This window comes from Mytilus galloprovincialis, chromosome 10 (genome assembly GCF_965363235.1).
Source record: "Mytilus galloprovincialis chromosome 10, xbMytGall1.hap1.1, whole genome shotgun sequence".
NCBI lineage: Eukaryota > Metazoa > Mollusca > Bivalvia > Mytilida > Mytilidae > Mytilus > Mytilus galloprovincialis.
In genome coordinates this window covers 23,478,386-23,500,034 of record NC_134847.1, presented here as the reverse complement: position 1 = coordinate 23,500,034, position 21,649 = coordinate 23,478,386, and the positions used below count along the sequence as shown (strand labels likewise).

The 21,649-nt window shown below is 32.5% G+C and overlaps 1 protein-coding gene across 5 annotated transcripts in view; it reads left to right on the top strand.

Moving 5' to 3' along the window:
• The window catches only part of LOC143047202 (brefeldin A-inhibited guanine nucleotide-exchange protein 3-like), a 78,499-nt gene that overhangs the window by 44,573 nt on the left and 12,277 nt on the right, over positions 1–21,649 (top strand). For all 5 annotated transcript variants that reach the window (XM_076220204.1, XM_076220205.1, XM_076220202.1 and 2 more), the window contains 9 exons: positions 2,013–2,277; positions 3,088–3,267; positions 3,889–4,144; positions 4,761–4,935; positions 5,579–6,189; positions 6,469–6,639; positions 6,971–7,091; positions 9,086–9,314; positions 16,463–16,596. In XM_076220204.1, the coding sequence (XP_076076319.1) occupies positions 2,013–2,277; positions 3,088–3,267; positions 3,889–4,144; positions 4,761–4,935; positions 5,579–6,189; positions 6,469–6,639; positions 6,971–7,091; positions 9,086–9,314; positions 16,463–16,596 (2,142 nt within the window). The remainder of the gene's footprint in view (positions 1–2,012; positions 2,278–3,087; positions 3,268–3,888; positions 4,145–4,760; positions 4,936–5,578; positions 6,190–6,468; positions 6,640–6,970; positions 7,092–9,085; positions 9,315–16,462; positions 16,597–21,649) is intronic.

The following is a 21,649-nucleotide window of genomic DNA, read 5'->3' as shown; positions in this document are numbered from 1 at the left end:
TCTTTGTGGTAAATCCTGTCTCTTTTATCTTTTTTCCATCTCTGCTGTCTCCTATATCCTGCCTTTCTTGTTTCTCAGTGAACAAATATTTATTCCATACCACAAAGTTTTAAGATTGTATGATGTTTCTACCCATTCATGTAATTTGTTTTACTTGTTTGTTACCTGAATTATGCCATTCACTTCTTGTTGAATACTTTATTCCTTTTACAGGAGTTAGTTTTGTAAGGGATATAGTTGTCCCTGAATATTAAGTCCATTGTTTGAATATAAAAATGTTTCAAGTTGATGTAAAGACATGTTAGGAAGTAAAATGTAGCTATTTATATGCAGCTTTCTTATAAAGGGTAAACTTTTACAACCCAAATTGGCCAAATATAATATAGAGTTTTGATGAAACTTGGAAAAAATTCCCTTGCAAATTTAAGCTTCTTAAATATAGATCACACACATGCTTTGACAAACAAATATTGAAAGCAGTAAAATTTTACAACAAATGTGACTTTTGATAAAAGATTTTTCTTTTCAACGCTTGTACTCAACCTTTTCAGTAAAAAAAAAATCAAGGGAAATATATATCAGGGCTTCCAAAAAATATATGAGCCAGCCGGACATTTAATATCTGATTCCAATTTTAATCCCTTAAAGACTAAGTCACAAAAGGCAATTATGGTAATCAGATGGCTATCCCAATGATTGACATTAGACTATTGATGATTAGATTAAAAAAACTGATATTAAACTTTACTTTATTTTAATTTTATGTTCTGATGTAAACTGTTAAATTTGCAGTGCATCATTTGAAGTGTGCACATTAGCATGCTCATATCTGCCTTAGACTCTTTATATGTGCAAACGTCAAAAACTTTACTTTCGTTTTTAAAATCACTTTTCCTAATACCGGATGTTGACTTGACAATAGTAAAACATGGACCAGAAACAGATATACATAAAATCTGTGTACATTTACAAAGCACGACTGAGTGAAGAAGCTCTTTCCACGTTATTTCTTCAACAAAATACATGAAATGAACGTTAGATACAGGTATCAATGATAATTTTAGCATTTTTGTAGAAATGTAGGATGCATAATTAAATTTCCCACATGCCCACATGCGCACACATTTGTTTTGCAGTTCTGATGATTTTTCATTTAAAATCTTTTTAAATTTTTAATCAAATCATGTTTATAAATGTATTTCTTATAATTGTAATCTTTTGGACTAAATCAATTAGATACAAAACGCTGAAATGTAAGAAAATAACTTTGAATAGACCGATCAATTTATACGATGTCCGGTTCTGAAAATAGTTTACCTGTCACCTGAACAGGTAGATTTCAGCTGTCCAACAACTAATTAGCCTTGATTAAAATTAGAAAGTATTGAAGTAGGGGTTTTTTTGATAGTAATTAATCATCTTGTCACTTTTACGACCGGAAATGTGTTGGCTGTTAAAGGCAAAAGGTTGGGTAAGAAAGATTGTGAATTATGTTAAAATGACCACTTCTTAAGAAAACCTTGAAAACTAAAAAGTAGATGACCGTTTCATGCTTTGCCCAGCTGGACTTTTACCAGACATTATACAAATGTCCGAAATATATGACGGTTTTGGAAGCCTTGAAATATACATGTTTTCTTGAATTTTCATGGAAAATTGAAATGTGTGCTATTTTTGACGTCATGAACGGAATGCTATTTATAACTTTTCTCAAGAAGATGTGTTTTGGACCTAGTCATTGTTTTAATAATGATTCATTGCTTTATTGGTCAATAAATCCTAATTGTAAATTTAAGCTAGAAATAGGGGTCATTTTAGGGCCTTAATATCGAACATTTTCCTTTTGATTACATTTTACTCTATAAAGTTTTAAAACCTTGGATAGGTTTATCATAAAAATTGGAAAAGAATACTTTTTCTGTCTGGAAGTGGATTTCTGTCTTGTCATTCATATAGGGGTCTGAAGTATGTTCATTTTCTCTTAAAAGGTTCTTTAACTGATTACACTTTAGGTTGTTTGAAGAAGCAGCAGAGAAGTTAAACATGTCTGCATTGTTGGAGTTCTTATCAAAGCTATGTGAATCAAGTCAAGACCAGCTTCATCAAATGTTAATGGATGAGGAGGATAATGAAGAATCAGTGGAACAGCCACAATTACCCCAGAATGCATTGCATTTGTATAGGCTACAGGAAGTTCTGATGAAGATAGTAAACAGCAACCGTCCTTTACTACATCAGATGAGAGTTTGGAGTGTAGTGTCAGGATTTCTAGTTGAGGTAAAAAAGAAAAAGAACAATAGTGAATATTGGGCCACTTTCCTGAAATAGCTTTCACACATTTTATTAAAAATTTTATTGAAAGGACAAACACAGTTGAATTATATGTCTATATGAAAAGTGTATAGACATCTTAAAAAGGACGATGTGGTGGGATTGCCATTGAGACAACTCTTCACAAGAGACCAAAAGACACAGAAATTATCAACTATATGTCGCCAATGAGCAAAGCCCATACCGCATAGTCAGCTATAAAAGGCCCTGAAATGACAAAGGTAAAACAATTTAAACAAGAAAACCAACAGCTTAATTTATTGTACAAAAAAAAGCAACGAAAAGCAAAATTGTAACACAGCAACAAATAACAACCACTGAATTTAATACAGGCTGCTGACTTGGGGAAAGGCATATGCACACAGAATGTGGCAGTGATAAACATGTTAGCAGGATCCCAACCATTTTCTTAAATCATTGATTTCAAGTTGAAAGCATCCAAATTACATAATTTTGCATGACTGTTCTGTTGCATGTATAAGTGAGTAAAGCAATAAAGATATATCTTTTTAAATTCAAAAATTCAAAACAATTTTTTTTGGCGTTTGAGTGGATGTCTGGGACTGATTGACATGTTTGACATAGTGTAAAAAAATGATTCATTAGACTTGGTAAAACTATCATATAATCAATGGCAGAAAACAGAGAAATGTTGCAAAAATGTTTTGTTATGTTCATTAATCAGAGATCATAAATTAGAGGAGGAACTTTCAACTGTTATTTTTATAATTTCTTAATGTTCACTCTGATTTTTAGGCTGCTGGACACAGAGTGAGGAATGTATCAAAAATGGCAGTGACATGTGTTCATGACTTCATACAGGCTATGATCAGTAATCACCAAGAACTACCACACTTCCACATCAATGAATTTCTATGTAAAACATTTGAGAACATGTTATGTCTAGAACTGTGTGACGGTGATGTTCAAGACCAGGTGAGAACATGTTTTATGGCTATTTTACAAAATTTCCTTTTGATCTTACTGACTGATAATTTCCTTTCTCATCACAGTAGTGTGATATGAAAAGATTACCATTTGTCATCTCAACTCAATTGCTTTACTCACTTTCACCTAACCGGCTCAAGCGAGAAAATCACTGTTGTTGTGATAACCAATGATAAGCTTTTAAGTCTAGACTAGAACTGTATGATTTTGATGTATAAGATCAGTTGAGAACATGTTATGTCTAGCCCCAAACTATTGTGATGTTTAAGTTAAGGTAGGAATAAGAATCAGTACAATTTGGAACTGTGTGATGGTGAATTCTAGATTATGTGAGAACATGTACATTGGGATGTTCCAGATGTATGCATTGGGCAGTTGAAATTTAAGTTCTCTATATGTTGCATCTTTCAATGTTCTTTGAATACCAAAAAAATGGCATGAAAACAAAAAATACATTCCAAATATATGAGAGTGTTCTCATGTCTCAAAATGAAAAAAATAAAGATTAGAATTAGTCCTCTTATAGGATATGGCATGTGTAAGTACCATTCACTAAAACTAGGCATACTAATTGGATAACTGTGACTGAGTGTGGTATTTATTTTATAGGTTGTATGTTCTGTCTGTGAGTTGGTAGAAGCCTGTACTGCAGACTTAAAGTCTGGCTGGAGACCATTATTTGGTGCTTTGAGAGCTGTTAAGATAGAACATAGTCCTGATGAAGAAATCAATGAAGTACGACAGAGACATGTAGCTGCTGTATTAGATGTGTTTGAGGTTTTCCTCAACACTGACAATATATTTGTGTTTGCCAATGCTACTGTAGACTGTATACTCTGCCTATTGAAGTATGTCAGAGGACCAGGTAGGCATGTTGACAAGGGCAAACATAGGGAACAAATAGGGGTATACTATACTATCCATCTAACAGTTACTTGATTACTTCATAACCAGATATTTTAAAATTAGATATATATCATGTGAAAATAAATGTAAACAGATACAAAAATTTACAGACTTTATCAATATATTCAATACATAATTTAAACAAAATGATTTAAAAACTTAAGGTACAGGTAATATTCTCAACATAAAATAGGAAGCAAAATGCACATTGAACAATCACTGATAACTATTTTTCACATTTTGTTTTTGTCTGGATATCTAAGAATAATGGAGGTACCAGCTTGTGATTCACAAAAAAAATCTTACAACTAAAATTGATTTTAGGTATGCTGAATGTTGATGACCTTTTTTGGGAAACACAGACCAGGTACATATCAAATGACTGATGCTTGAAAATATTATAACATAAACTTTACAATTTTACAAAATTACAATAATACACACACAAGTACATTTCTTTGTAATCTGACTTGATAGGTCTTGAAAAAGGTGAACTTTCCAGTTGTTTTGAAATTTGAATCTTATCTTTTAGACTGTATGACACATTTTAATATCAATTCTAAACATTTATGCAGGGGACTATGACAACGATGATTCGGATGATGACAGTGATTCAGGAAGTGACTTCACTATGATAACCCAAGGTGAAAGTTTGTGTATACCAGCTCTGGGTTACCTTAAGAAATGTAATAATATACTGCAGACAATGTGGAAGATGCCTGCATGTCCTGTCTTTAATGGTGCACATAGGTTGGTACCTTTACATCACATGCTACAAAATAATTTGCTCTGTATTTATTTCTGTGTAAGTCAGCTACCTTAACGTTAGATAGGCTCTTTCAGGCCTTTTGGGGTGGAAGGAAGTCAAAGCACAATCTATATAGAAAACATGGAAATTTTGCAGACCATGAGTTTTGTTCACATGCTAACAAAGCAAAAGCTGATAGCCATTTAGATCTCTTTTTGACCAGATTTCAAATGAAGTGGATGCAAGCAATTATAGGTCATGTTTGGTCTTCAACAATGAGAAAAACCATACAGTATAGACAGCTATATAAGTCTCTGACAATAGAATTGTGAAACATTTCATCCAAGATTAGTTCAACCTAAATTATACGCTTCAATTTACATAAATCAATTATGAAAGACATAAATCAACAACAACCACTGAATTACAGGCTCCTGACTAGGGACGGGCAAATAATGAATGTAGCAGGATTAAACATGTTTGTGAGCACTCTCCCTCTGGCCCCCTAAACCTATATGCTATTAAATTTTACAGGTTTAAATACTACGGTAACTTATCAATGAATAAATATAGAAATACATTTGTAGCATGTGTCAAAGTGTACATTTTAAAAAAAACCAGCAACATATATTTACTTGATTTCAGAATTAACTCACATACCTCAAATCAGTTTGTTGATCCAGTACTGCCAAATATTGATATAGAGGACTTCAAAAGACAGTTTTCCCAGAATTCACAGTTAACAAAGGAAGATAACTTTTGTGTCAACAATAAGGACCTACAGAAACTTCAAGAAGATGAGGAAAAGGATTGCACTAGTCTGGATTCTGTTGATTCAGGAATTACATTAAATATTGATAATCAGAAAAATGAATCTGAGAGCACAATTGAAAATGATGCAAGTAACATTGTTAACAAACAGAATACTCTTGATGCAGTGAAAATAGATAATAACCAGACAAATAGCCCAGTGAATACAAACCCAGCAGCCAACCAAGGACTTACTAAAGTCTTGACCAGACAACATATTGAACAATCGCCAGTAAATGTACAGAAATCCAGGAAAGACAGTAGAAACAGTGAGATTCGAGTGGGTGAATCTCTTGAATCATTAGATAATGAGTCTGGTATATTACATGTATGGTTTCTGATGATTGATGGATTAGCTGGATCAGTAGCTTGTTGTCCAAAGACATATCAGCCAGAGACATTAGATATGTTGTTTGATTTATTGAGATCATTACATGATATCCCAGGTATTATTAGTTTGATTTTTAATGTTCAAACTAATTTTCAAAATTTTATTTAGTGGATCTCATATATTCTGAGTTTTCCTACGGTAATTCAGAAAGTTACTTATTTTATGTTACTACGCTAAAGATGTCTCTTTTTATTGTCATTGATGTTTTCAAAACTATTCAAAATGACAATAAGGACATGTTTGATTGTAAAGTATTGACTCCATTTAAAGTACTTAGTTGCAGTAGAATGCATAAAACTAACTTAAAACATATTGAAATATTATTATATTTTAGGTCCTTTCTTTGCTTACTACTGTGTAAACCATCTACTATTACCCATGCTACAGACCTGGTTAAGATGTGGAGTAAGGAAGGCAGGATACTGGGAAGCAGGAGCAACTAATTTTAAGCAAAGTTGTGGTTTGACTGCTGATTTGATAGTAGATTTTGTAATGACTACAAAAGGTTTGTTTACATGAGGATATACTATAAGATGACAGATAAGTAAATGAAAAATTATGATAAAATGGATAAAATATAATACAACCAAGGAATATACATAATAAGTCATATGTGATTGATTGATTGATGATTACCTAATATTGCATAGCTTTAAAAGGTTATGTCATATCAATTAATACACACTGAAAATAGAATTATAATAAAGTAATATAAAGCAACAAAATATCAGGTTTGTATAAATTATAAGTTTGATCAATGTGATTTTTTTTTTAAATGTAGGTATACAAATGATATTTTGATTTGTTGTAATAGATTAACGTGGTGCTAATTTTAGATAAGGATGAAACCAGTGTGTGTTTACGGGAGTTGATGCTGAAACAATTGTTAGATATACTAACAGAATGTGTAGCACAGCCAGTCGAGATAATCTCCAGACTAGGATGTTCTTGTATAAGGTATTGAATTGTTAGCTATATTAACAGAATGTGTAGCACAGCCAGTAGAGATAATCTCCAGACTAGGATGTTCTTGTATAAGGTATAGAATTGTTAGATATACTAACAGAATGTGTAGCACAGCCAGTAGAGATAATCTCCAGACTAGGATGTTCTTGTATAAGGTATAGAATTGTTAGATATACTAACAGAATGTGTAGCACAGCCAGTCAAGATAATCTCCAGACTAGGATGTTCTTGTATAAGGTATAGAATTGTTAGATATATTAACAGAATGTGTAGCACAGCTAGTAGAGATAATCTCCAGACTAGGATGTTCTTGTATAAGGTATAGAATTGTAAGATATATTAACAGAATGTGTAGCACAGCCAGTAGAGATAATCTCCAGACTAGGATGTCTTGTATAAGGTATAGAATTGTTAGATATATTAACAGAATGTGTAGCACAGCCAGTAGAGATAATCTCCAGACTATGATGTTCTTGTATAAGGTATAGAATTGTTAGATATATTAACAGAATGTGTAGCACAGCCAGTAGAGATAATCTCCAGACTAGGATGTTCTTGTATAAGGTATAGAATTGTTAGATATATTAACAGAATGTGTAGCACAGCCAGTAGAGATAATCTCCAGACTAGGATGTTCTTGTATAAGGTATAGAATTGTTAGATATATTAACAGAATGTGTAGCACAGCCAGTAGAGATAATCTCCAGACTAGGATGTTCTTGTATAAGGTATAGAATTGTTAGATATATTAACAGAATGTGTAGCACAACCAGTAGAGATAATCTCCAGACTAGGATGTTCTTGTATAAGGTATAGAATTGTTAGATATACTAACAGAATGTGTAGCACAGCCAGTCAAGATAATCTCCAGACTAGGATGTTCTTGTATAAGGTATAGAATTGTTAGATATATTAACAGAATGTGTAGCACAGCTAGTAGAGATAATCTCCAGACTAGGATGTTCTTGTATAAGGTATAGAATTGTAAGATATATTAACAGAATGTGTAGCACAGCCAGTAGAGATAATCTCCAGACTAGGATGTCTTGTATAAGGTATAGAATTGTTAGATATATTAACAGAATGTGTAGCACAGCCAGTAGAGATAATCTCCAGACTATGATGTTCTTGTATAAGGTATAGAATTGTTAGATATATTAACAGAATGTGTAGCACAGCCAGTAGAGATAATCTCCAGACTAGGATGTTCTTGTATAAGGTATAGAATTGTTAGATATATTAACAGAATGTGTAGCACAGCCAGTAGAGATAATCTCCAGACTAGGATGTTCTTGTATAAGGTATAGAATTGTTAGATATATTAACAGAATGTGTAGCACAACCAGTAGAGATAATCTCCAGACTAGGATGTTCTTGTATAAGGTATTGAAATCACACATAGTATGAAGAGATAATCTCCAGACTGGGATGTTCTTGTATAAGATATGAAAATCACACATAGTATGAAGCAGGTATGATGAGTGCCAATAGAATTCATTTCTGTTTTATTCAGATCTTAAAGCATATAAATTCCACTCTCTCTAGCACTGTCAGAAATTGTAATGAAGAAATAAGACACAACAAAGTTAAAATCGTGTTTGTATGAAGCGTGGATTTAAAGGAAATTGCATTAGTGAAGCAGGAGTGGCGTGCTATCTAATTATTCCACACAAACTAACACTAAACAACCAATGGATGTAATTAGTATATCGATACTAAGTTGATAATAAAGATACATTGTGTTTTCCCATCTGTGTCGGCATCAAGTTTTGGATTAAAATACATGTAGGTTAAATTGTTGATTTTAGTTTTGAATAAAATTAGTTAACGTCTTGGTAGTAGGTAGGTTAAATCATCAGCTTAGATATACACTGATTGTTAGGCAGGAGTTAAACCAAATCATTGAAGAACTACTATTTAAAAATACCTTGATTTTGAAAATATCCTGTACCAAAGATTTTATTTTCACATTTGATTTGTTGTAGACATGTATTTTTGAGTGCTGGTGAATCTTTCACAGAGGAGATGTGGCAGATAAGTGCTATAGCTATGGAAAATGCTCTTGATGTCACAACGTATTACCTACAGGAACTCATGTTTCTCTTCAATGTCAACTCAGAGAACTTCTATGGTGACCTTGGTCAGGTTAAGGTTGCAATGAGAAAGGACAGTACACCAACTGAATGTGACAGACTAAGACATCTAGCTCAGCAGGTAAGAACATACTCTTAAAAATCTGATATTTGACCAACTCATGTGACCAATTATCATTTTTGTGGAGCCTGCATTATTATTACCCTACCAACAAAGTTCAAGGGGACCTTAGGTTTGCACTCCATACGTCTGTCATTCCATCCGTCAGTATGGCAAATCAGATTTCCACACTTTTTTTCATCATACTTGGAGATATTGATTTGATTATTGGTATATAGTTTTATCATGACGAGTTACAGACCAAGTTTGAATTTTTGTTCGGTCTGATGTTTTATGCAGAGTTATGATCCCTGACCTTAGAAAATTCACTTAATAAATAATCAGTTTTCCACACTTTTTTCAACATGCTTGAAGATTTTGACTTGATATTTGTTATATAGTTTACACCATGACATGTTATAGATCAAGTTAGCATCTTGTTCCAGGACATCATACTACACTCCAAAACATATAAATGAATTAAAATTAAAAAACATACAAGACTAGCAAAAATGAAATGGGTTAAACATGTTTTGTGAGAGGTCAACCCTTCCAAATACCTCTAGCCAATGTAGAATAAAGAAACACATAGCAATACCCACAGTAAAACTCAGTTTAAAAGAAGTCAGATGTCCAAACAGGCAACAAAAGAAAATAAGCAAAATGACAATGATACATCAATTCAATTCTTTATTACTTTGAGCATATGATGCTCATCAGTACAAATATAATATATATGCAAATACAATATATCATAAATAAATACATAAAACATACATAACTGATAAATGAATACATCCGAGAAGAATAATAATCTATATTAAGTATTGGTTATAACATGTCTGTTCTACGTTTAAATGCATGGAAAAGAAATTTACAAAGGTTACATATGTCTTTTACATTTTCTGTGCTCAACAACTGTAAAAGCTTAAATGACAATGGACGCTTACAATAATATGGCTTAATATACTGTCTCCTAATTGCATTATAACAATCACACTGTAAAATGAAATGAAACTCGTCTTCTATTGTATTTAAAGTACAGAGAGTGCATTTTCTTTCAGATCTATTAACACCGTGATATCGTCCTGTTTCAACAAATAAGTTATGTGAAGACAATCTTATTCTCGTTAGATACACTCTAAAATTCACATGTTTAGTAAGGTAAAATTGTAAACGAACATTATTTATATAAAAAAACACTTTGGTGAGCCATCCAATAATTGATTCAAATGTTGATTAGCTTGATCAAATATTCTAGTTTTGACAAAATACTTAAGAGTGTCATTTACAACTAAATTATCTTGGTTATACCAGAAGTCATTCAGACCCAAATTAAACAATAAATACTTCAGTTGATAAATCCAACTATTTCTGTTATTACATTGATTCCGTACCTGCTCTTTGTAACAATTTTCAAGAATACAATTATTCGTTGATAAAAGTTTAAACCAGTATCTTATAATATTATACAATCTAGAATATATCAAAGGATATCTTCCAAGCTCATAATACACCATTACATTTGTTGTACATTGTTTGACACCTAAAATATTTTTGCAAAAATTTAACTGAACTTTTTCAATATTAGGAGCTTTATGAAAGCCCCATATCTCACTGCCATAGCATAAAATACTACTTATAAATGTATCAAACAAATTAAGGTATGTGAAAAAATTCAAATATAAGCATAAATTAACAAAGGACTAATAGCAATTACTGACATGCCAGCTCCAGATCTCATTTAAACTGATTGAAAGATTATGCCTTCATCATATGAAAATCAAGCACAATCCCTCCCATTAGAGTTTAGTATCTTACCATCATAAAACATATGAGAAGAACATCATAACCTGTATCACGCCAACAACTGGTTTTAGTATAAATTATGAATATGCATATAATGATATTTGTTTGCCTTCATGTTTTGTTTTGTTTTTATGGTGCTGTCATTTGAAACTTATTCATATTTTAACTATTGTACCACAATGACATATTGTGACAAACCATTTCATTCTTAATGATAATGTATACAGAATTAGGGGACATTTTGGCAAAGCTATAGTGTGTGCTTTAGTAAAACAGTTCAGTTACTGAAAGGAATAGAATATGTTGGTTTCACTTTTTAGCTCACATGGCCCGAAGGGCCAAGTGAGCTTATGTCATCACTTGGCGTCCGTCGTCGTCCATCGTCGTCTGTCGTCGTAAACTATTTCAAGAATCTTCTCCTCTGAAACTACTAGGCCAAATACTTCCAAACTTTAACTGAATGTTCCTTAGGGTATTTAGTTTATAAATTGTATCCGAAGTTTTGATCTCTCAACAAACATGGTCGCCATTGCTAAAAATAGAACATAGGGGTCAAATGCAGTTTTTGACTTATAACTCAAAAACCGAAGCATTTAGAGCAAATCTGACATGGGGGTAAAATTGATTATCAGGTCAAGATCTATCTGCCCTGAAATTTTCAGATGAATCGGACAACCCGTTGTTGGGTTGCTGCCCCTGAATTGGAAATTTTAAGGAAATTTTGCTGTTTTTGGTTATTATCATGAATATTATTATAGGTAGAGATAAACTGTAAACAGCAAAAATGTTCAGCAAAGTAAGACCTAAAATTAAGTCAACATGACTGAAATGGTCAGTTGACCCCTTTAGGAGTTATTGCCCTTTATAGTCAATTTTTAACCATTTTTAGCTCACCTGTCCCGAAGGGACAAGTGAGCTTATGCCATCACTTGGCGTCCGTCGTCGTCCGTCGTCTGTCGTCGTCTGTTGTCGTCGTCTGTCGTCATAAACTATTTCAAGAATCTTCTCCTCTGAAACTACTGGGCCAAATACTTTCAAACTTTAACTGAATGTTCCTTAGGGTATCTAATTTATAAATTGTATCCGAAGTTTTGATCTATCAACAAACATGGTCGCCATTGCTAAAAATAGAACATAGGGGTCAAATGCAGTTTTTGGCTTATAACTCAAAAACCAAAGCATTTAGAGCAAATCTGACAGGGGTAATATTGTTTATCAGGTCAAGATCTATCTGCCCTGAAATTTTCAGATGAATCAGACAACCCGTTGTTGGGTTGCTGCCCCTGAATTGGTAATTTTAAGGAAATTTTGCTGTTTTTGGTTATTATCTTGAATATTATTATAGATAGAGATAAACTGTAAACAGGAATAATGTTCAGCAAAGTAAGATTTACAAATAAGTCAACATGACGGAAATGGTCAGTTGACCCCTTTAGGAGTTATTGCCCTTTATAGTCAATTTTTAACCATTTTTCGTAAATCTTAGTAATCTTTTACAAAAATCTTCTCCTCTGAAACTACTGGGCCAAATACTTCCAAACTTTAATTGAATGTTCCTTAGGGTATCTAGTTTGTAAATTGTATCTGAAGTTATGATCTATCAACAAACATGGTCGCCATTGCTAAAAATAGAACATAGGGGTCAAATGCTGTTTTTGGCTTATAACTCAAAAACCAAAGCATTTAGAGCAAATCTGACGTTGGGTAATATTGTTTATCAGGTCAAGATCTATCTGCCCTGAAATTTTCAGATGAATCAGACAACCTGTTGTTGGGTTGCTGCCCCTGAATTGGTAATTTTAAGGAAATTTTGCTGTTTTTGGTTATTATCTTGAATATTATTATAGATAGAGATAAACTGTAAGCAGGAATAATGTTCAGCAAAGTAAGATTTACAAATAAGTCAACATGACGGAAATGGTCAGTTGACCCCTTTAGGAGTTATTGCCCTTTATAGTCAATTTTTAACCATTTTTCGTAAATCTTAGTAATCTTTTACAAAAATCTTCTCCTCTGAAACTACTGGGCCAAATTACTCCAAACTTGGCCACAATCATCTTTTGGGTATCTAGTTTAAAAAATGTGTCCGGTGACCCGGCCATCCAAACAAGATGGCTGCCACGGCTAAAAGTAGAACATAGGGGTAAAATGTCAAAAACAAAAGCATTAAGATCAAATCTGACTGTAGTTGAATTGTTTATCAGGTCAAAATCCATCTGCCCTGAAATATTCAGATGGATCGGACGACACGTTGCTAGGTTGCTGCCCCTGAATTGGTAATTTTAAGGAAATTTTGCAGTTTTTAGCTCACCTTTCCTATAAGGAAATGTGAGCTTTTCTCATCACTTGGCGTCCGTCCTCGTCTGTCGCCGTTAACAATTTTTCAAACATCTTCTCCTCTGAAACTACTGAATGGATTTGGATGAAACTTAACATGATTGTTCCTTAGATTATCCTGCACAAGCTTTGTGCAGGATAATCTAAGGATTTTTGATCCGTCAAAAAACATGGCCGCCGTTACTTAAAATAGAACATAGGGGTCAAATGCAGTTTTTGGCTTATATCTCAAAAACTAAAGCATTTAAAGCAAATCTGACATGGGGTAAAAATGTTCATTAGGTCAAGATCTATCAGCCCTGAAATTTTCAGATGAATCAAACAACCCATTGTTGGGTTGCTGCCACTTAATTGGTAATTTTAAGGAAATTTTGCAGTTTTTGGTCATTATCTTGAATATTATTATAGATAAAGATAAACTGTAAACAGCAAAAATGATCAGCAAAGTAAGATCTACAAATAAGTTAATATGACCAAAATTGTCAATTGACCCCTTAAGGGGTTATTGTGCTTTAATGACAATTTTTCACAATTTGTTCATCATATTTGCTGACTTTAAAAAATCTTCTCCTCCAAAACTACTCAACCAAATTCAACCAAACTTCATTTGAATGATCAGTAGGGTGTATAAAATAAAGTTTGTGTTTTATTTTCTATTTCGTCAAAAAACATGGCCAAAGGCATTGTTTACCAGGTGAGCGATTCAGGCTCTTGAGAGCCTCTTGTTCAGTTTTGTTTTTACCGTATTTGAAGCATCCTTGTGTTTTGTGTACTGTTGTTTGTCATGTCAACATTTTGATTTTTTTCATGGCATTGTCAGTTTTGTGTATGACCTGTGAGTTTGGATATGCTGTTGGTATCTTTCTGCTCTCTTTCTCATTTACATGTATATGAAAAACTTGAATTTCACTCAATGTCTTCATAAAGATTGAATATTTTGTAAATTATTTTGTATCAATATTGCAATGTCTTCCTAAAATTAGTACATGCTCTTTATAACAGCTCTTTATAACAGCTCTTTATATGCATGTTTGACAGTTACAAATTTGGGGAGGCTTGCATCAGATAAATGAAATTTACAACATAATATATTCAATATATTTATTAATAAACAAGTGTAAATCATCATTTGATGTAATAAAAATATGTACAATTGATTTGTTTTAGAATTAAAACATGATCTGTTACAGTTTCTATACCTTCTTTCTGGAATTATAATCACTGTAGCTCTTAAATAATAGTTTTTCCTTTAAACATTTCCAGCGTGAATTGATTATCTCTAGCTATTCAGTAGTGACTCTTACTGTCTTATCATCTTGTATGATAAGTGTTTTTAATTTCTCTATTACTTGATAGTTTTTGCTACTTAATGTTATAAGTTGCCCGATTATTTCTCTCTGTATAACAAGTCACTGGGAATCACAAGCCATTAACTCCATCATCAGTTGGAAATTTCATTCATATCTTGTTCTGGTCACTGAATCCATTGATTTTGTTTTGCATGGTTCTGCATATTTCTCCAATTGAAAACATTGATTGATTCACTCATTAAATGTAAAATCATCCAGATCAAAAGCCATTGTAGCCACAACATCTTCATCGTATAAATCTTGTGAAGGTACTGAAATTTCTTCTGTCTTAGCACAGATATATTCAAAATACATGCCTCGTATTCCTTCTGTAACACTGATTCTACGGTTAATTCTAGCCGTAACCAGAGGTAAATCTCGTTCTTGGGACTTTTCCAGCAAATAATGTAAATCTATAAGTTTATTGTCCAAAACACTGATCTGTTGCCTGGCCTTCCTCATATAGAATTCTGCTTTCATCAGCTGTTGAAATCTAGATCCTCTCACTGATGACATTATTGAAGGTTAAGTTGTAGGTCAAGCAGAGACTCAAATAATAATGGTTTGGAAAGATTGTTTTACAGCAGTATATCTAAATAAAGCTAGATATAATATGAAACTTTTGTTATTTCTTAGAATTTACTGTGGTACAACAATACAAATTAGATATTCACTTCCAACTGTGTAAACTTTGTCAGTTGTAGAGTTTGATACCATTCTTTGTTGAACTTGTAAATTATATATAATTGAATGTCAATTAATACTCTGTTTGATATGTACCTGTGGATTAATTAAGTAAACAAGTTACCCATGGAGTCTCAGACAACATTTATTACACCTGGGTTAATTAAACAATTACACCTATGAGGGACAATTACATCATACACATGTTATAGATAATTGAGTATAAGTAATTGAGTAATATGTAAATTACTAATTAAAATGATGATTTATTAATTATTTTTACTCTCTGAAATGATTTTCTCAATAAAATCTCATACTTTTATTATTATTTGAGTAGATAAATTCTATATTTTCATTTAGAATTAAATAACAAGAAAATAATTGTAGAAATATTTTTGATGTATGTATATATAAATGACCTTCTTTTAGATGAAAGTTAAATAAGGACAATGTTCAAATAATCTGCTGCAGGAGAACTGATGAAAGTTAAGTAAGGACAATGTTCAAATAGTCTGCTGCAGGAAAACTGATAAAAGTACAGTTTTAAAGATTTTAATAATGCATCATTGCACATTGCAGACTCCACCAAATTTTTTTTTAAATTAAAATATATATGAAGCTTGCCAAGAATTTTTGTATTTAAATATATATTGAATGGAAGTGCAGAATTGTTCTATATAATGCACTTGTAGTATTTGCTCCCTTTTATTATCAAACCCAACTAAGTAAAAGTTTTGTTTTTGAAAATACTCAAGAATGAAGAAGCATACAGCAAACATTTTTTTTTGTTGTATCAGAAAATGGTGAAGCATTGGTATTCATTATTTTAATGTTACAACTCTCACAATTTTAGATATCCTGTATCTAAGATGCAATGACAGCTGAATTCTCACAGATTTGTATTCAACATTACTTTAATGGAGAGGAACATGTATCTCATTTATTTCTAAATAAAATCCTTGTTAATTTGTGATATTTGCTTTTTTTCAGGTATTTTTATTGGACACCCAGATAAAGAGAGATGCTGATCCTGAATCAGAAAGTGAAGCAGACAAATCCTTTGTATTTTTGTTGTATAAACCTGGAGATGAAAACAGTCTCAATCCTGATGATATTGTTACCAGGTTAGTTAAGTCCCCATCCTGATGATATTGTTACCAGGTTAGTCAAGTCCCCATCCTGATGATATTGTTACCAGGTTAGTCAAGTCTCAATGCTGATGATATTGTTACCAGGTTAGTCAAGTCCCCATCCTGATGATATTGTTACCAGGTTAGTCAAGTCTCAATCCTGATGATATTGTTACCAGGTTAGTTAAGTCCCCATCCTGATGATATTGTTACCAGGTTAGTCAAGTCTCAATCCTGATGATATTGTTACCAGGTTAGTCAAGTCTCAATGCTGATGATATTGTTACCAGGTTAGTCAAGTCTCAATCCTGATGATATTGTTACCAGGTTAGTCAAGTCTCAATGCTGATGATATTGTTACCAGGTTAGTCAAGTCTCAATGCTGATGATATTGTTACCAGGTTAGTCAAGTCTCAATCCTGATGATATTGTTACCAGGTTAGTCAAGTCTCAATGCTGATGATATTGTTACCAGATTAGTCAAGTTTTTCAGGCATTATGAGGATTAAATAACACTTTGTTTTCAAATGTTAATATCCACAGAAGAGATTATTTTAGATTTCCTTGTATCTAAACCAGTTTACATTAAAACAAATGAAAGGTTTATACTAAAATTGAAGTACCCACTGGATAGATACAGGAAAATTTCTCCTATAGAAAAACAAAGAATCAATCCATGACGTAAAATCACTACAAAAGAAGCAAAGGAGCAGTGCTTGTATTACTGTTCTGCATCTCAAAGTCACAGTGAGGTCTTCACCATGAAAAACTCTCACCTCACTTCATAATTAAGAAGGATCCTAGCTTTAAAGGGAAATTCCGCGATTTTTTACTTATCATCTAATTATGTTCATCTTAACATAAAAAACACATTTGCAAAGTCTTGAATTTAAATTCCTTCTAATAACGGAGAAAATCAAGTATTTGTAACTTTTTTGGTTGAATTCTCGAGTGGGTCATGACGTTTTAGCCCGATTTGTTGAAATCTGGGAAAAAATAAAATCTGTTTAACTCTTATAGCTTATCGACAATATACGTAATTAAAAGCACACAGCTGACGAATGGTCGTAGTTATTAACCACAATATAAGAATGAACGAAAATGAATATGCATATACTGTTTTGTATTGATTGAATTAAACTCCTATAAAATTATCTCTAGTAAATGTTTTCGAATAAATTTCATTAATTATTGTTGAGATTTTTTTCATAAAATATTTATTGAACATTTTTACTGATATTGGACTGAAAATATTTCAGTTGTAGTTACCGTTATTGTTTTGATAATCATTTTAATGCAACTAATGTGTGAGCAGAGTGTGTATATTATTTTGTAAAGGTCACTGTATATTTCTCGGCTTGAGGTCAATTCGTTTACCTTGTAGCTATTTAGCGGCAGGTGTGAGTTCAAGCGTACACAGGTATGAATGTTGTTATTTGGAAAGGATAAACAGAAAGGATTAGAAAGAGTAGGCTGTATTTAATACACTAAGATTTAATATACGATGAGAATAAAGATACAATAATTAAATTGTGTAAATTAATTGAAAATAAAATTCAGATTCATAATTCCGAAAGTGTATAAAAATAAAAGGAAACAATTTTGGATTACTTTCTTAGCAGCAATTGGCGTAAAGATTCAAATATGAAGTAAAAACTAAATGCAATATTTCCCAATTTGATATACCATTGCACATCTGTTTGATATCATTGACTTTACCGGAATTTCTAAACTTGTATTCAAATCTGGCTGTGTTTAATGCTCATAAAACTATCGCAATTTTAAAGTTTTTAATTGAAAAAAAATACAACATACAACATGCATGATTTTTTTTTAGTTTCTTTTTAACATTTCATTCTTACATAATTAAATTCATTTGACAATCATTTACACGAACTTTTTGTGAAAAGAATACCAATGATCTAAGCTAAGGCATTATTTTTTTTGAGGATTTTTGTACATTTTTGTTGTTGAAATTCTATGATAATATTTGTGCAATGTTGAACATGATAGCAGTCATTAATCCAAATAAGTAATACAGTAGTTGTAATAAAACTTATATTTTAGTCATGCATAACTGATATTGACGAATTTAGAATAGTTCGTCCATACATCGTTGTTCTTGAAACAATCATTATTAGTATACATGTAAGTTTCCTGACGTATAAGCGTCATTGAGGATGAGCTCTAGAGAAAGCAGACTAGTAGCGTTTCGTTAGTTTGTTTGTTGGGAAAGGAGAGGAAATGCAACCACTTGTACAGATAAACGACAGAATTACCATACCAGCATTTATAGTCATCACAACCAGAACGAGTTCCCATTGTTGGACGGGGAATATGAAGGCTTCTAAGAATGAGCAAGTGACATGTCTAACTCTGAACAGTTAGAAAACGGACTATCGACATCGACCGCTTGTTCTTGATATTTGAAACTGCATGCATATATACGTATACGTTTATGATAGTGATGAGTTCTTGCATCTGACAAAAACTAAATTCCTTCATGGTTATATCTTGCCATACGTTTATATTGGTTTGTAGTGTGATATTACTCAAAATCGTTATTTGAAGATGTAGATTCATTTCAATACAAAAATTTCGTCTATATATTAAGTTTCACAAGTGTATACCACGGAGAAGCTCTGAAGGTACATTACTCCCATTTTGTTTGGGTGTGAACCATCGATGTTTACAGCAATATCAAAGAATAAGATGATGATGGTAGAAAGAACTATGGGCGTCATGTGGCAAATATTTCATGCATATCGGACCATGAGTTGTCAATCTGTATGAAAAGATTTCCAATACAACCATATTATTGAGAAGGAATGTTTACATGCTATACTCTCGTACTAGTATTACAGGGTTCTTGTGGCGTCCACCTTAGACACACATCTTTTTAACGATGTTTAAAAAAAGACAGAACCAATTTAATGTCATATTTCCCTTGAATACCAAGAAAGAACATAAATCCCGAAATTAATTTGAAACTTTGATACTCAATAGTTTCCAAGCAAAATATTCACATCCCTTGGGGATAATTAGTGTTCGTCCAGTGGCATATATAACAATTGTGATGACGAATTCCTTCCTTTGTTCGAGAACAATCTTATTGAAATATAAATCTGTGATTTTACTATGTCCACAACTTCGATGAACCAAAGCAAATTATACATCGACCTGTATTTAAATCAAATTGGTTCTCTTCTTCTTCTTCTTCTGGTATACAATAGTCTATCGACATTCGATGATTACATACTGTTGGCATACGTGGACTAGTCTATTTACAAAACTTTTACCCCAATTTATTCAAAATATATGTTTTTTTCTTATGTTCAATGTATACATGTATATATTTAAACCCCACGCAACGAAGTTGCAGAGGGTATAATGTTTTTGACCCGTCCGTCCGTCAGTCCGTCAGTCCTGTTTCTTGTCATCGCAACTCCTCTCAAACCACACAACAGAATTTCACGAAACCTTTTCAGATAATAAGGACATACTATGTAGTTGTGCATATCGACGGGAAATTGCCATTCAATTTTTTTTTCTAGGAGTTACGCCCCTTTGAACTTATTTACTTTAATGTACTACTGCAACAGTTTGTCATCGCAACTCCTCTCAAACCACACAACAGAATTTCACGAAACCTTTTCAGATAATAAGGACATACTATGTAGTTGTGCATATCGACGGGAAATTGCCATTCAATTTTTTTTCTAGGAGTTACGCCCCTTTGAACTTATTTACTTTAATGTACTACTGCAACAGTTTGTCATCGCAACTCCTCTCAAACCACCCAACAGAATTTCACGAAACCTTTTCAGATAATAAGGACATACTATGTAGTTGTGCATATCGACGGGAAATTGCGATTCAATTTTTTTTCTAGGAGTTGCGCCTCTTTGAACTTATTTACTTTAATGTACTACTGCAACAGTTTGCCATCGCAACTCCTCTCAAACCACACAACAGAATTTCATGAAACCTTTTCAGATAATAAGGACATACTATGTAGTTGTGCATATCGACGGGAAATTGCCATTCAATTTTTTTTCTAGGAGTTACGCCCCTTTGAACTTATTTACTTTAATGTACTACTGCAACAGTTTGTCATCGCAACTCCTCTCAAACCACACAACAGAATTTCACGAAACCTTTTCAGATAATAAGGACATACTATGTAGTTGTGCATATCGACGGGAAATTGCCATTCAATTTTTTTTCTAGGAGTTACGCCCCTTTGAACTTATTTACTTTAATGTACTACTGCAACAGTTTGTCATCGCAACTCCTCTCAAACCACACAACAGAATTTCACGAAACTTTGTAGATAATGAGGACATACTATGTATATTGACAGGAAATTATTATTCAATATTTTTTCTTATACAATTTTTTTTTCTTATACTTATTTAATTTCTCCAATGACAATGTGGGGACGTGGGGTATGTGAGCGTGCTCACTCTAAAGGTTCTTTAATTTAAATTGCGCTTTTATAGTTCCGTAACTTTCTACCCAGTCGTATAAACGAATCGTCGACAAGTGCGTACATTTTTTTAAATTAATATTACTGGTATGTTCCAATCTGTACTTCACTATTGACAATGAGTATATATTACATGTTCCCAAATTCACCCTTGGAAAAAATATTTAAATAGATTTTAATTTCATCAAATTTATTTTGGGTATTATTTATATTTTTATGAATAATATTCTTTACACCAGAAATGTTATTTATAAACAAGCTTATGAGTTTAGTAATGACAAGTAAGACAGAGTTGTATATTATACATCTGATAGTTCAAAATGGAAAGTTATAAGTTATCCGCCATGTACACCGATCAATGCCTGCAGAGGTGAAACGATGCATGAACTTGCAAGCCTGACAGGAAATCGCTTGAATACCTGGACCTGTCACCTCACACCCCTCACAATACCTTTGGAAGTAATACCTTTAGCCATGCTGGTGATCAGATGAGGGAAGATCAGAATTTATTTGAAAAAAGTTTATTACTTTAAAGAATTATGAACAAATTAGATTTTC